Consider the following 14,972-nt stretch of genomic DNA (forward strand, 5'->3'; position numbering starts at 1 on the left):
CGCGGCAGTGTGACCCTTGGCTTGCCAATTGCTCAGTGTGACCGCAGGAAACCAAGCAAAACAAGAGAACGCAAAAGCAGTGAAAAAAGACTACTGATTTGCATCGACCTACCAATTGAAAATAATCGCAATAATTGCCTCTCGGTGCAGCCCCGCAACCCCGCGAAGCCAGTGTGCGTGCTAGCACGAAAGTGAACTGCATTTTGCATCGCCAAATTGCCCAAAAATTGCAATCGAATTCCGCACAGCCAAACAACAATACGCACACATACACACAGTACCCCCCGCTCTGCGTAACCGCCCTACGTTACACATTCCGTTCGCTCCCTAAGGTGGACTAAAACTAAAGTGATCTAAAACGGTGAGTAATATTCGTTGTTTTTCCTTAAGCCAATTAAACACTGATTAAATTATGCGAAATGGAAAACCGTCTGCGAAGGGGTGACGCAGTGCAGCTGTGGGTGCTCCGCAACTTTCCCTTGTGCTCTCGCTCTCTCTTGTTTTTGTCGTTAGGCAGCAGCACTCCATTGTTGTTGTATACACCCCCTGATTGCTTTGATACCCTGCAATGGGGAGTTACTGTTTTGTGACCAAGTTAAGAAAATAAATATGATTTACAAAAATCGATTAATTCTGGGGATGTTTCAGGTTTTTATGGTGTATAATTTATTTTTTGAATTTTTAGGGGATGGTGGGGCAAAAACGGCCGCCACTCTACTTAAAAATCGGTAGGTGAGGAGTTTGTTTAGTATACGCTATAAATAAATACTCTAAATTAGTTTTTATAAGATGGATTATTATATGAGTGTATGAGTTATCATAGAAATATTTACCTGTGCTTATATATTAATTTATTATATGAATTATGCAAACAAGGTTTTTTCAAAATGTAGGCGAGCATGAATAAAAAATTATAATAAATCAGAAGTTTTCTTAGTAGTTGTTATCAGTTATTAATATATTTCTTTTTCATTTTGTTGTGTCTTATTGCGTTGTTGTCTTCAATGCGGGCTTATTTTATTAGTTTGAATGGATGTGCGCTTATTTGTAGATACTCAAATATCAAATCGTATTCAGTTATATCTTAGAAATGGAATATAAAGCGCACATTTATAAAAGTATATTTATATTTAAGATTTTTTGCCAAAGGGTATACATACTTCGTCTGTGTATAAATATATATTTCTCATACTCCTTTCGTTATTTTCCCTGTTATGGGTGCGCCGCTGTGTTCCTTTTATGAGGGGCAATGATGATCCACTTCCATTCAACACATTTTGCAAATAAGTACATATGTACTTCGCCTCCATTGATTGCTCCACTGATGTTTGGCCTTTGGCGCTTGACTGATAAGACTCGAGACCGAGACCTACTACTTAGTTAGTCTAAACTGCCCGTCATAGAGCCTATTAAACTGATATGCACTTGTCACTTTGACAAGCAATGATAAGCGATTATAACTGTATTTGATGATTTAAGTATGAGCAATTAAGAATCCATAATTGATACTCATCTTTTCACACTATATGCTGCTAAGTCACATTCTTTTGTATGAAATTCATTCATATGAAGTAAGGCAGGATGATTACCCTAAATACAAACTAACTTGATGAATAACTTCGCGCGTACTGCTCTTAATAATTGAATTCCCACGATTGCTTGCTCGGCGACCTTGATCCAAATCGCTTTCAGCTTGGGCGAAGGGTTCAATTCACTCTCTTCAGCGCCCCTTAACTGCGGACAAATCAAAGGCTTTCGAACGACACGGATACTGCGAATGGACAAAGTCAAGTGGCATGAAGTGGATATACCCGCCGCTCTTGAAGCTTGCCTCTTTCTTATTTTTTTTTTTTTTTGGCTTCAGTTGGCAGGCAAACAAACCCGGTCGGCTGTTCAAACACAAGCAGGCCTTAAAAAGAAATATCGGGGCCAGTTCGAGAAAGGGGAACAAAATGTGGTGTCGACGCAGAACAAATTAATGCAGCGCCTCGGTTTGTTGATAAGCAGCGACTACGGTTGGACATTCAAATGAGGAGCTGATAGTAGTAGTTAACACTGTTTGATTGGGTCAGAGTTCATTTCTGCCGGTGTCAAGATGAGCAAAGTGCGCAGCGTGGTGAACAAACTGCACGAACGCATAGACTACTTTATTGAAAAATGTGTGAAATATTCTATATACTCAATGACTCTGCAATGTAATAATAATAATAATTTCGCTTGCTTTTTAGGTCCCAACATGACTGCAGCGCCATACAACTACAACTATATCTTTAAATACATCATCATTGGTGACATGGGCGTGGGCAAGTCCTGCCTGCTCCACCAGTTCACCGAGAAGAAATGTGAGTAGACTGTGCTGAGTAATAATGTATGTAATAAGAACTAATCTCTACTTGCCGTCCTGCAGTCATGGCCAATTGTCCTCACACCATTGGCGTGGAGTTCGGCACACGCATCATTGAGGTGGACGACAAAAAGATCAAGCTACAGATCTGGGACACAGCGGGTCAGGAGCGATTCAGGGCAGTGACACGCTCCTATTACCGTGGAGCAGCTGGTGCGCTGATGGTCTACGATATTACCAGGCGGTAAGCGAAGCAAGCTACTATTTGAGAAATTGCTTTACAACTTGACCATTCCAGCTCCACGTACAATCACCTGAGCAGCTGGCTTACCGACACTCGCAATCTCACCAATCCCAGCACTGTGATCTTTCTCATTGGCAACAAATCGGATCTGGAGAGCACTCGGGAGGTTACCTACGAGGAGGCCAAGGAGTTTGCCGACGAGAACGGCCTAATGTTTCTCGAAGCGAGCGCTATGACGTGAGTTTCAACTGGAAGCATAGTGTTTGAGCATATACTGATTATCTTTTTTTTTATCGCCCAAACAGTGGCCAGAATGTGGAGGAGGCTTTTCTGGAGACCGCACGCAAGATTTACCAGAACATCCAGGAGGGTCGGCTCGATCTGAACGCCTCCGAGTCCGGAGTTCAGCACAGGCCATCGCAGCCGTCGCGAACTTCGCTGAGTAGCGAGGCTACGGGCGCCAAGGATCAGTGCTCGTGCTAAATGAATGATGGAACCTAACTTTACGCAAAACCTAGTTATACAAATCAACTTTTATTTTTAGCCGACTCGTAATCTACCGATGCCCAAGCAAAAACCAATGTATGTAGTTAAATAATTCGATTAAGCATCAATGTGTGAGCCAACAACAGCGACAGCAACCACAAAAAAAAAAAAAAACAGAAAAAGAAAATATAAAGTCCTTTCGCTTAATAAGACGCAAGCATTGCAACATTTATTGTATCGGTTAAGCATAAATACTAGAAAATTAAACATGTTTGTTGGCGCAAACTAAAGTTTTGACCATGAAATTTCGAAAAGTTTATCGCACTAACACCATCCTTCGGTCTCAATTTATAGATGAATTCGTTTGAGATATAGATCATGTTTTTGTTGGCTGATGAATCCCTGTATATAATATATATATGTATGAATTTTTGTATCTCCCTAATTTTTTGTTGAGTATTTGTTGTTGTCGCGTGCAAGAATTGGAGGAAACGATCAATGTTATATGAATATTTACGATGTATTAATGGCATAATGCAATAGGAAATAAATAAAATGGTATTTATAAAACCCCTACCAATAGAAATGAATTTCTCTTTCAAATAATTTAAATTTTAATTTGCATATTTAACCATTCGTTTATATTTAATTCTACACCAAATCGCTGGATAATTTTATAATTTACCGGATTTCCATTTAATAGATTTAAATTTTATAAATATTTGGGTACTTACGATTTACTTAAATATTTTGTAAAAAGCTTTTTTAATCCATTTAGTGGAATACCCTCAACTTTGACTTGCGCATAACTTCATTCTTGTTTTATTTAGTGATGCTAACGTTGGGTTGGAAATCAGCTGATTATGACTATGAACAATAAAGTTTGTAAGTCAAACAACGATTTTTCGTATACTGTTCTTTTGTTTGTTGCTGGTTGTCTAATTAATCATTTTAACTGGTTATCAGTCCAATTTTTGTTTTCTACACTACACTATTCTACACTATTTTCGATTTCCTTGAAATTTAGCGGGAAAAACTCTGAGCTAGCATCTTCGGTGGCATCGCTGTGTGCGCGCTTTTGTGCGAATGCCATGGTATGCAAATTAAATTTAATTTATTCCGATCATCATGAAAGTGACAAAGTAGCTGCTTAAGTAGCCAGGGAAGCGCACAACGTAATCTAATCTCGATCCATGATGCAAATCAAGCGCCTCCTGTGCAAATCCTGCGGCCTGGGCACCCTTCTGGTGGCGGTCGTCTGGCTGCTGGCGCTGCTTTTCTACTCGCACAGCCTGCGCAGCTCCATCCGCTCGGCAGGATGGAGGATCGACGAAGGGAACGCAACGCCACGGGCCGAGCTGAGCTACCAGGCCAGGGTCACCGTCGGATGCACTCCAAATGCCAGCATTACCACTGGCGAATCGCCGGCGGCACCCAAGCCGCCCAGTGATCCGGAGCAATTGGAACTGTTGGGTGTGGTGCGCAACAAGCAGGACAAGTACATACGCGACATTGGCTACAAGCATCACGCCTTCAACGCGCTGGTGTCCAATAACATAGGACTCTTCCGGGCGATCCCAGACACTCGGCACAAGGTGTGCGATCGCCAGGAGACCACGGAAGCGGAAAATCTGCCCCAGGCCTCCATAGTCATGTGCTTCTACAACGAGCACAAGATGACGCTGATGCGCTCGATTAAGACCGTGCTGGAACGCACGCCCAGCTACCTGCTGCGCGAGATTATTCTGGTGGATGATCACAGCGATCTTCCAGAATTGGAATTCCATTTGCACGGGGATCTGCGTGCCCGCCTGAAGTACGACAACCTGCGGTACATCAAAAACGAGCAGCGCGAGGGTCTCATTCGTTCCCGGGTCATTGGTGCACGCGAGGCCGTGGGCGATGTGCTCGTCTTCCTCGACTCGCATATCGAGGTCAATCAGCAGTGGCTGGAGCCGCTGCTGCGCCTCATCAAGTCGGAGAACGCCACTCTGGCCGTGCCCGTCATCGACCTGATCAACGCTGATACCTTTGAGTACACGCCCAGTCCACTGGTGCGCGGAGGATTCAACTGGGGCCTGCACTTCCGCTGGGAGAATCTGCCCGAGGGCACGCTCAAGGTGCCGGAGGATTTTCGCGGACCCTTCCGTTCGCCCACCATGGCCGGCGGATTGTTTGCCGTGAACAGGAAGTACTTCCAGCATCTGGGCGAGTACGACATGGCCATGGATATATGGGGTGGCGAGAATATAGAGATCTCCTTCAGAGCCTGGCAATGCGGTGGCGCCATTAAGATCGTTCCCTGCTCCCGTGTCGGTCACATATTCCGCAAACGACGTCCGTACACTTCGCCAGATGGAGCCAACACCATGTTGAAGAACTCACTGCGTTTGGCGCACGTCTGGATGGATCAGTACAAGGATTACTATCTCAAGCACGAAAAGGTGCCCAAGACCTATGATTATGGAGACATTAGCGATCGCCTCAAGCTTAGGGAGCGTCTGCAGTGCAGGGACTTTGCCTGGTATCTAAAGAATGTCTATCCAGAGCTGCATGTGCCGGGCGAGGAGTCCAAGAAGTCGGCGGCAGCGCCCATCTTTCAGCCTTGGCACTCGCGAAAACGTAACTATGTCGACACATTCCAGCTGCGACTGACGGGAACGGAGCTCTGTGCCGCCGTGGTGGCTCCCAAGGTGAAGGGTTTCTGGAAGAAGGGCAGCTCCCTGCAATTGCAAACCTGCCGAAGGACACCCAATCAACTGTGGTACGAAACGGAGAAGGCGGAAATTGTGCTGGACAAGTTGCTGTGCCTGGAGGCATCCGGGGATGCGCAGGTCACGGTCAACAAGTGCCACGAGATGCTCGGCGATCAGCAGTGGCGGCACACCCGCAACGCCAACAGTCCCGTCTACAACATGGCCAAAGGCACCTGCCTCCGGGCAGCTGCTCCCACGACGGGCGCCCTCATCAGTCTGGATCTGTGCTCCAAGTCCAACGGAGCGGGCGGCTCCTGGGACATTGTGCAGCTGAAGAAGCCAACGGAGGCGGAGGGCAGGGCCAAGGAGGCGAGGAACTCGGACAAGGCGCTGTGAGCGATTCGCTCGGATCGAATAATTCCGATTGCAATATTAGACTGATAACTGTTTAGGGCAAAGTGTATTATGTTTAAATAGCCAGTATTTTTTCATCAAACTTTTTTTTTTTAATAAATATGATCAAAATGTTGATGGTGCAGTTTGATTAATGGCCAATGGTGGTGGCCTTGGAAACAGGTTTTCTTTCAAATAATTTGCAAATTAATGTGTACGAATATGTTATGTCTGCATATTTAATGATTTTGTGATGACTTATCAAAATTTAACTTAATTGTGAAAATAAATGTATGTATGTACCTACAATTTACCTTATAAATATGCTTCGTATTCGTAATACGAATATCTTATATCTGCATATTTAATGATTTTGTAATGACTTATCAAAGTTCAACTTTGAATAATGGAAATTTTTGGACCTTTACCACTACAATTTTACTTATGAATATATTTAGATAGTTAAATTCTTGCAATATAACACCTTTTTTCCATTTGCTGCAATTTCAAAACACAATTTTCAATACCGACTATCTGGTGGTAATAGAAAAACCACGTTTTTTTTTATGTATATGTGTTATGTATATATTTATAAAGAATAAAAACTTTGTTAACTATAAAATAAACCTAAGCTCGAAATTGTACCGATAAAAAAAAAATTAATTTTAGTATATTATAGACTACCTATTAATTTGTACTTAAGCAACCCTTTTTTTTTAAGTGTATGATTTGGTTTTTGCACATTTGGTATCTCTTTACAAGAAAATGGTATATTGGCTGGCATCGAATACGGTCACACTTTGTTTATGCTGAAACAGGCGCGAAATTGTGTGATTATTTTAACCATTTTAAAAGCGGAAAAATGCAGGCCAAAGCAACCGACAGCAGGCAGGAACCTACCCTGAATATGGGTAAGCTGATAAGCAGTAATAATAACTGATTAGTTACTATAATTAAACGCTGTTTGCAGACACAAATGCGCGTCGCAATTTCATCAAATTCCATGCGAAACTCGGCGAGGTAAGTAAATGCTAAATGCAATAAATCCGGTTTAACTGCATTCTACGCCGTATTTTGCAGAAACCCGCAACTACAGTGAGGTTCTTTGATCACACCGATCGCTATACGGTCCACGGCAGCGATGACTGCGAACTTGTGGCCAAAATCGTATACAAATCCACGGCCTTCATTGGCGCACTGCTGCCGGATGACAAAAAGGAGACTCTTCAGTTTGTGTCCATGTCCAAGGGCAACTTCGAGCTGGCTGTGCGCGAGCTGCTCTTGGTGCGCAATTACCGGGTTGAGGTGTACGTTAAGAATTCCAGCGATTGGGAAATCGAGTACCGCGGATCACCCGGCAATCTGCTGCAATTCGAGGACATCCTGTTCTCCAATAAGGAGGTTTTGGTCGGGAACAGCATCATCTCGCTGCTGGTTAAGCTCGATGGCGGTGGCCAGCGGCGTGTGGGTGTGGCCAGCGTCGAGCAGAACGACTGCAAGTTCCAGCTGCTTGAATTCCTAGACGATGACTTCTTCACCGAACTGGAGGCCACCGTGGTCCTGCTCGGACCAAAGGAGTGCCTGCTGCCAAGCATCGAGGGCGAATATAGTGCTGTGAAGACGCTGCTCGACAGAAATGGTGTCATGATTACGATGCCCAAGAAGAGCGGCGACAACGATCTGCTGCAGGATCTAAATCGTCTTTTGCGTTTCGCCAAGGGACAACAGGAGGATGCCACGGGCTTGAAGGAACTCCAGCTTCAGCTGGCCTCCAACGCACTGAAGACCGCCATCAAGTACCTGGACCTGGTCAATGACGCCGGAAATCTGGGACACTACGAGATCAAGCAACTGGACCTAAACCGGTAAGATCTTACCGTATTCCTTACTTCCATTGAAAAGCGAACTAATTCCTTATATTGCCATGCAGCTTTGTCCACTTAGATTCTGCTGCCGTGGCTGCGTTAAACATCATGCCAAAGCCAGGCACACATCCATCTATGCCCTCGTATCGCTGGCAAAGCGTCTTGGGCGTGCTGGATCATTGCCGTACACCACAGGGACATCGCCTGATGGGTCAGTGGGTTAAGCAGCCACTGCGAAGCCGAAATATCCTCAATGATCGTCATAACATTGTCCAGTGCCTACTCGAATCTCCAGACACAATGGAGACTTTGAGTCTCGATTATCTGAAGCGTATTCCGGATATTCTTATGCTAACTAAGAAGCTAATGCGACGCAAAGCTAATTTGCAAGATTTATTCCGCATTTACCAGGTCATTCTGAGGACCCCGAAAATTCTTAAAGTTCTGCATGAGCTCGATAATTCAACGATCGAAAGTGTGATCTGTGCGCCTTTTAAAAGCTTCCTAAAGGATCTGACAGGGCTCAAGCAGATGGTCGAGCAGGTGGTTGACTTTGAGGCCATCGAAAGGGGCGAGTATCTGGTGAAGGCTTCGTTTGACAGCCGTCTAATGGAGCTGCAGCAGATGATGACGGAGCTTTATTCGAAAATGGAAGAGTTGCAGTTCAAATGCAGTCAGGAATTGAATTTGGATGGCAAAAACCAGGTGAAGCTGGAAAGTGTGGCCAAATTGGGACACCACTTCCGCATCACCGTGAAAGATGATTCCGTGCTGCGCAAGAACAAGAACTATCGCATCGTGGATGTGATCAAGGGCGGTGTTCGCTTCACATCCGATAAGCTGGAGGGCTACGCCGATGAGTTTGCCAGCTGCCGCACTCGCTACGAGGAACAGCAGCTGTCCATTGTGGAGGAGATAATTCATGTGGCTGTAGGATATGCTGCCCCGCTCACTTTGCTTAACAACGAGCTTGCCCAGCTCGACTGTTTGGTGAGCTTTGCTATCGCCGCCCGCAGTGCGCCCACTCCCTATGTGCGGCCCAAAATGCTGGAGGAAGGTGCTCGCGAGCTGGTTCTCGAGGATGTGCGTCATCCTTGTTTGGAGCTGCAGGAGCATGTCAACTTCATAGCTAACAGTGTTGACTTTAAGAAAGGTACGGTGTAATAATACCATGCACACGTTTTTTTTTTAACTTTTTTTTTAACTTTTGTTTTGTTTTTTTTTTTATTCAGAGGAGTGCAACATGTTTATAATCACGGGACCCAACATGGGTGGCAAGAGCACTTATATTCGCTCTGTGGGTACCGCTGTGCTAATGGCCCATATCGGAGCTTTTGTACCCTGCAGCTTGGCCACAATCAGCATGGTGGACTCCATTCTTGGAAGAGTGGGAGCTAGTGACAACATCATCAAGGGTTTGAGCACATTTATGGTCGAGATGATTGAAACATCTGGCATAATAAGGGTGAGTAGAGAAACAAAAGAAACTAAATTTACTTACTTTATCCAGGACTTTTAATAAATGTTGTGGCATTTTGCAGACTGCCACTGACAAATCCTTGGTAATCATAGACGAACTTGGTCGTGGCACTTCCACGTACGAAGGTTGCGGCATCGCCTGGTCCATTGCTGAACATCTGGCCAAGGAGACCAAGTGCTTCACTTTGTTCGCCACTCATTTTCACGAGATAACCAAGCTGGCGGAGACCCTGTCTACGGTTAAAAACTGTCATATGGCCGCAGTTGCGGATGCTGATGACTTTACTCTGCTGTATCAAGTGCGTTCGGGGGTCATGGAAAAAAGCTTTGGCATTCAGGTGGCGCGATTGGCCAATTTTCCCGAGCATGTCGTCCAAAACGCGCAGGAGGTGTACAATGAGTTCGAGGACGAGCATGTGGACAAGCAGAAGAAAGAGGATAAGGCACTGCTGGAAAAGATTCAAGTGGCTATTCAACAGCTGTCAACAGCCGGGAACAACGTGGACATTAACGTGGAGGATTTGACCCAGCTGGTCACCCAGTTTACGAAGGATATCGAGCAGCTGGATAGTGATTACTTCAAATCTGTGCTGGCCACTAGTGAGGCTTGAAATGGAGGTAGGGTCCAATAATTCTTAATCTGGCAGTATTATTTAAAGAGGCAGTTGTTCTACGTACTTATCACAACTTTTTTGTTCTTAAATATTATTAATTTGCATCACTGAATATTGCTCATCCATGGTTACAAACCATATTCTCCTGATTTGATTACAAGGCTACATCGAAAATGTTGTTTAAATATTTCTTCCATTGTATTAAACATATAATTATAATATAGGAGAAATCAACTAAACTAGATGATATATGATTTTTTACTAATGCGAGTGTTCATACACCATTCATGATTTAATAAAAATGCACACTTGCGAATACATACAAGTTGATATGTAAAACACCAACATACTAATATTAAATCTGAATGTTTTATTTGTATATTCAATATTTCTAGAACTTTAAATCGGAATTGGAATCAAAGGGTGTAAAGCAAGACGTTAATAAACTTCATGTTCCACAACCGTCACATGATTTGGAAACACGGTGATTTGTGTGCTACTAATAGCACGATGTATTTCTTCGGCGGTGTGCCAAGTCACATTGAACACGCTTTTTAACTGAAAAATACGAGCCCGACAAAAACTGTCAGCTTAATCGGCCGGGCTTTAACCTCAGCCGTCAGTTGGTCTAAAGCGCCGCCGTTTCGCCAGCCGATCTTTAGCGCGACTGTCATTACCAAATTCAACTTAAGTGCTGTCAAAAGATAATTACCGTTTCGGCTTTGATTTTTCTTACCTTTTTTTTTTTTGCTTTGAGACAACTAAATGACAACGGCTCTCTGAAAGGCCCAAACCAGTTTGTCTCCGCCGCATTTGGTGTGATTCAATAAGATGGCAAAAATTGGAGTTATTTTTTGGGATGAATTAATATATAGACTTTATTATTTTAGCAGTATGTTTCTATGTTGATTATAACAACTAAGCAAATCGATCTTAAAACAGACATTCCACATCACGCTCTTCAGAATCTTCGAGACGACATTATGTGTTCGCATCTGATATATTCCTCTGCCCATGGCTGTGCACACATTCAATTTGATATCGCGTACTCAACAAACATGGCGTGTTAGCAACGCTTAACAGCATCCAAAATTGACAGGCAACTTTAAATATATTGCCTTTGCGGCCAGTTCGGCATGCTTGTCTGCCACGATTAGTGGCAAGCAGCCAGCCAGCGCGGCAAGCTCTGCGATCCGGCTCCAAACCCATATCCATCCCCATGCCCATCCCCATGCCCATCGCCATCCACACAGTCAGCTCCTTCAGAGCCAACTTCATTTGGGTGAATCGGGCGAAGACGTTCGATGCGACGCGACGCGTACAATTATTAATTTGATACGATATAATTGACATGTTGCCGATGCCAAAAAGGAAGCACTAACATGCGGCCAACAACGGCGGCAGCAGGAGCAACAACAAGGTGAAACCTCGTAACTTGGCCAACAAGCTAAGCCGGAGCGACGCATATTAACGCCATGGCTTAGACACAAGGACCGATCCGACTTAGAGATGGCACTTGGATGCGGAAAGCATTTCATCTTTGCGGCTACCTTCTGAGATTTTAAATAATAAGTTTAGGTATTTCAATTTTATTTATAGATGAGGGTAAAAATAGAAGATTTTCATATATTTTAAAGGATCTAAGAAAGTTTTTATATTTACTTTTAATACAATTATAAACTTTGTAAATTATATTATAATTTTTAATATTTTGTTATTAGTTTTTCTATATTATTGATGCTGAAAGGAGGCTTTAATGGCCACCACTATCGCTTCATTTTCATGCTCCTGCCTTTTTCACTGCCGGCCTCTCGTTTTCTGGCAGGCAGGCGTGTAAATTGTTTTTACTTAATCGTTGCGGACACAAACGCACATGTTGTTTGGCCACAGCAAACAGCACAGTAACACTAACAACAACTTGCCTCTTTGCCGATCTCCTTTGATATCTTCTTGGCTCTGTGGCGCGCTTTTGGTAATTGCACTTCGTCCGCTGCTTCTGTGTTACCAGCCTTGTGAGCCACAGTCATGGCTAAGAAAATAGGCCCACTGATGTGTATGCTGTAGAGATATCACTTATTTTGATTAAAACACCAATTAACTAAATGAAGTATATTTCTTCTTGACCGATATCATCAGCCAAGACAATAAAACCAAATGGAGAAAAGTACCTATGCTGGTTTCTGTTTCTTAAGTAACCAGTTTCTGTTTTAATTTGATTACTTAATAATAATTAAATATATTGCTTTTAGCTCTCTTGGAATTTTTAGACTTATTTAGATATGTTTTATTACCATTTACACATTATTAAGAATTCTATAATATTGATAATTTTTCAGTATTATTTCTGTGGCCATCACTGTACAAGAGGCCAGTTTGTTTGTGGAAAATTGTTATTTGTTGCTGGTAGCTTGTCTCTCGGTGGTTGCTGTTGTTGCACCGTTGGCCAACTTCAGTCGGTCAGACATGCAAATTTTTTTGGTGTGTCTAATGTTAGTTGTTTGTTAGTTTTTTATGCAAATTTTCTTGTTTCACTTGACAAATTGTCTGTTCGACTTAATGATGGAACGTAGGTTGGCGGTGCCTGATGTCCAATTGGGGGAAAAATGATTATGTGCACAGCAGTTTGGGCTTATGATTACGCTTGATTATATATGAGCCATGTTGGTAATGGTACTGGTTTTTTTCGAGAAAGTTTTGTAAACGGTTTAACTAATTGCTGTGAAAGGTTGAAGTCTTCCCCGAAAGAAATCCATAGAACACATTAATATTTTATTCATCATAAGGATCAGTTTTGGTTATAAATACATTCGACTTGCAATCAACAAGAAACATTCTTTTACATACTTATGTATATGTAAACAATATTATTTGGTAAAAGCTGTAACCTCCAGAGACATTAATTTTCATTTTTCCTGAGAATGACAATGCAAGTTATTTAAGCCATAAACTATAAGCACCGACCTTTGCAACTCGCCTCGTGTTTATATCCCATTTATCCACTCTGACACCTTGCACAAAAACCTTGGACCCCTAATTTACTCTCTTTTTTTGCAGCGCAGCCAATCAATTATAGTTATAAAAGGCAGTGAAAAGGGAAAACCATTAAAATCTTATCTTTTAGCCAATAATGTGGCAGATGGATCGAAACGAGTGAGACAAAAAGGCCAGCCGAAACATCTATTATTAGTGGCCATATCAAAAAATGATTAGCAGAGCCGCCAAAGTCGAAGTCAAAGTCGGTCGATGGTGTTGGTCCGAATGAGTGGATGGGCCTATAAGGTACATACATCAAAAATTATGAAGATGGACGGGTTCGCCTGGTTGGCTGGCTGCATCCACAAGACTGATTATAGACTTTAAGGTGTAAGCGGGGAGAGAAAACTACATAACACTAATTTCATTTTAAACGAACACAAAAACGTTGCGGTGCATATAATTTAAATAATTGCATAGGCGCTGCGAATAGCCGGGCTATTGATGATGTTATCATGTTATGTTCGCATACGATCCACACTTATACTTAGTTGCTTTCTTACAATCTTATCTACTCGTACAATTTCCGCTGCCAGCAGCTGCTGTGGTAGTCGACGCTTCTGGTTCCCCTTAATTATAATGTATCGCCTTAATGGGCTGCACTTGGCTGCTTCCTCTCTCTTTCGGCCCAAAAACATTGTACTTCGTACTTTTCTGATTATTGGTTACTAAAAGAGGAGCGCCATTTTAATCCACTGATAAAACAATTCGGCCTTCTCATCGTGGACTCGTTCCCTCATTGGTTCCACCGCCTAAATTATGGTTACAAAATTTTATGAAGCCATTTATATCACTCACGAGATGTGCCGCCCATGGCATGTAGCAAATCGATGGGCTGTACCATGAGCTCTACTCCTTTTAGCCAGTTTGTGGTCCTGCCTTTCGGTACTTGTTTTCAATTTCAGAAAAAAGGAAATCGCCAATGAGGGTAGGCATTAATTTTACTTGCAATTACTGTTTACTTGCCCGTACCAGGAAATTAAATAATTATGGAAATCAGTCGCTTACTTTTATGCGAATGCCATAAAATTGAGTTATTTTTATGGATCAAAAATATAAATGCCTTTAGAAATCTTTTACTCTTTAGCCACATGTCTCAAGTTCAACAAAATTTGATTGAAATTATTTAGCTATTTGTTATATCAGTCGGGCATCTAAATGGGATTTTTCTATTAAACACCACGCTATCGCGTTTCGTATTAAATGGCTAGAATATGAATGAAATCCCATGTCCCGGCCTTATAAAGATGTTTTCATGAATAATTTTGAAGTTAGCGTTTCTTATTTTGTTTTCCAACGACCCGACTCTCCCGTATTATGGCAAGTGATTAGCCGGTAAGAAAAATTACTGAAGAAACCGAAAAAGGCGCAAAAAAAAAAAAAATGTGCAGCAAAAAGAAACGTGTGCAATTTTTATTTACCAACACTCGAGAGGGGCTAACACAAATTTAACACTGGCCGCCGCCAATGTAGCCATCATGCGGCATGCAATATGCTCGACTAACGAGCAAAAACAACAGCAACGGCGGAGTGAAGTGAAGCCGGAGCTGGAGTTGGAGTAACTGCAACATGGAAACTACCAAACTGCCTTCTCGTGGTAATCAATTTTAAAATTTATGACAAAATTTGCAGCTTTAAATTATGCCATTAAGCACGGCATGTAACTCATATCGTCAGGCTGCCTGCCTGTTAGCCCGACTGCCTGGTGGCGGCTTGAAACAAGAAAAAGCCGAAGGAGAAACATGTTAACTGCTTTCCTTCGCCCCAGTGTGAGTACACCGGGAGAAAGGCATAGTAGCAACTTTAGTTTAAAATTTT

At 42.7% G+C, this 14,972-nt stretch overlaps 3 protein-coding genes, 1 long non-coding RNA gene and 1 other non-coding gene across 11 annotated transcripts; 3 read left to right on the forward strand and 2 right to left on the reverse strand.

Moving 5' to 3' along the window:
* Window positions 1-32: 32 nt before the first annotated feature.
* Rab14 lies at window positions 33-3,652 on the forward strand. Of its 3 annotated transcripts, none has more exons than NM_057823.6 (5): window positions 33-361; window positions 2,229-2,342; window positions 2,408-2,588; window positions 2,643-2,825; window positions 2,894-3,233. In NM_057823.6, exons 2-5 carry the CDS (start codon window positions 2,237-2,239, stop codon window positions 3,069-3,071), a joined length of 648 nt encoding a protein of 215 aa, NP_477171.1. In that variant the 5' UTR covers window positions 33-361; window positions 2,229-2,236; the 3' UTR covers window positions 3,072-3,233. The 3 variants fall into 3 exon arrangements, with proteins under 3 accessions (NP_477171.1, NP_788056.1, NP_788057.2); NM_176042.2 differs by lacking the exon at window positions 33-361 and adding an exon at window positions 1,929-2,159 and having other exon boundaries at window positions 2,894-3,652; NM_176043.2 differs by lacking the exon at window positions 33-361 and having other exon boundaries at window positions 2,169-2,342.
* lncRNA:CR44851 (long non-coding RNA:CR44851) lies at window positions 356-1,766 on the reverse strand. The gene is made up of 2 exons (NR_124252.1): window positions 1,161-1,766; window positions 356-563 (listed from the first exon to the last, which is right to left on the reverse strand). It is a non-coding gene; the product is annotated as a long non-coding RNA:CR44851 (long non-coding RNA).
* A 487-nt stretch (window positions 3,653-4,139) lies between the features above and the next one.
* On the forward strand, window positions 4,140-6,299 carry Pgant35A (Polypeptide N-acetylgalactosaminyltransferase 35A). The gene has a single exon (NM_143812.4). The coding sequence runs from the start codon at window positions 4,268-4,270 to the stop codon at window positions 6,164-6,166; it is 1,899 nt and encodes a 632-aa protein (NP_652069.2). The 5' UTR covers window positions 4,140-4,267; the 3' UTR covers window positions 6,167-6,299.
* asRNA:CR43463 (antisense RNA:CR43463) lies at window positions 4,173-6,191 on the reverse strand. 2 transcript variants are annotated; one of them, NR_047956.1, is made up of 2 exons: window positions 5,596-6,191; window positions 4,173-5,529 (listed from the first exon to the last, which is right to left on the reverse strand). The 2 variants fall into 2 exon arrangements; NR_047957.1 differs by having other exon boundaries at window positions 4,173-6,191.
* Window positions 6,300-6,956: 657 nt separating the features above from the next.
* On the forward strand, window positions 6,957-11,728 carry spel1 (spellchecker1). 4 transcript variants are annotated; one of them, NM_001299002.1, is made up of 7 exons: window positions 6,957-7,074; window positions 7,134-7,183; window positions 7,244-8,028; window positions 8,094-9,181; window positions 9,261-9,493; window positions 9,570-10,125; window positions 10,517-11,728. In NM_001299002.1, exons 1-6 carry the CDS (start codon window positions 7,026-7,028, stop codon window positions 10,116-10,118), a joined length of 2,754 nt encoding a protein of 917 aa, NP_001285931.1. In that variant the 5' UTR covers window positions 6,957-7,025; the 3' UTR covers window positions 10,119-10,125; window positions 10,517-11,728. The 4 variants fall into 4 exon arrangements, with proteins under 4 accessions (NP_001285931.1, NP_001014482.2, NP_001246031.1 ...); NM_001014482.3 differs by having other exon boundaries at window positions 10,517-10,587; NM_001259102.2 differs by having other exon boundaries at window positions 9,570-11,728.
* Window positions 11,729-14,972: the final 3,244 nt, after the last annotated feature.

Source organism: Drosophila melanogaster, chromosome 2L (genome assembly GCF_000001215.4).
Source record: "Drosophila melanogaster chromosome 2L".
NCBI classification, from domain to species: Eukaryota; Metazoa; Arthropoda; class Insecta; order Diptera; family Drosophilidae; genus Drosophila; species Drosophila melanogaster.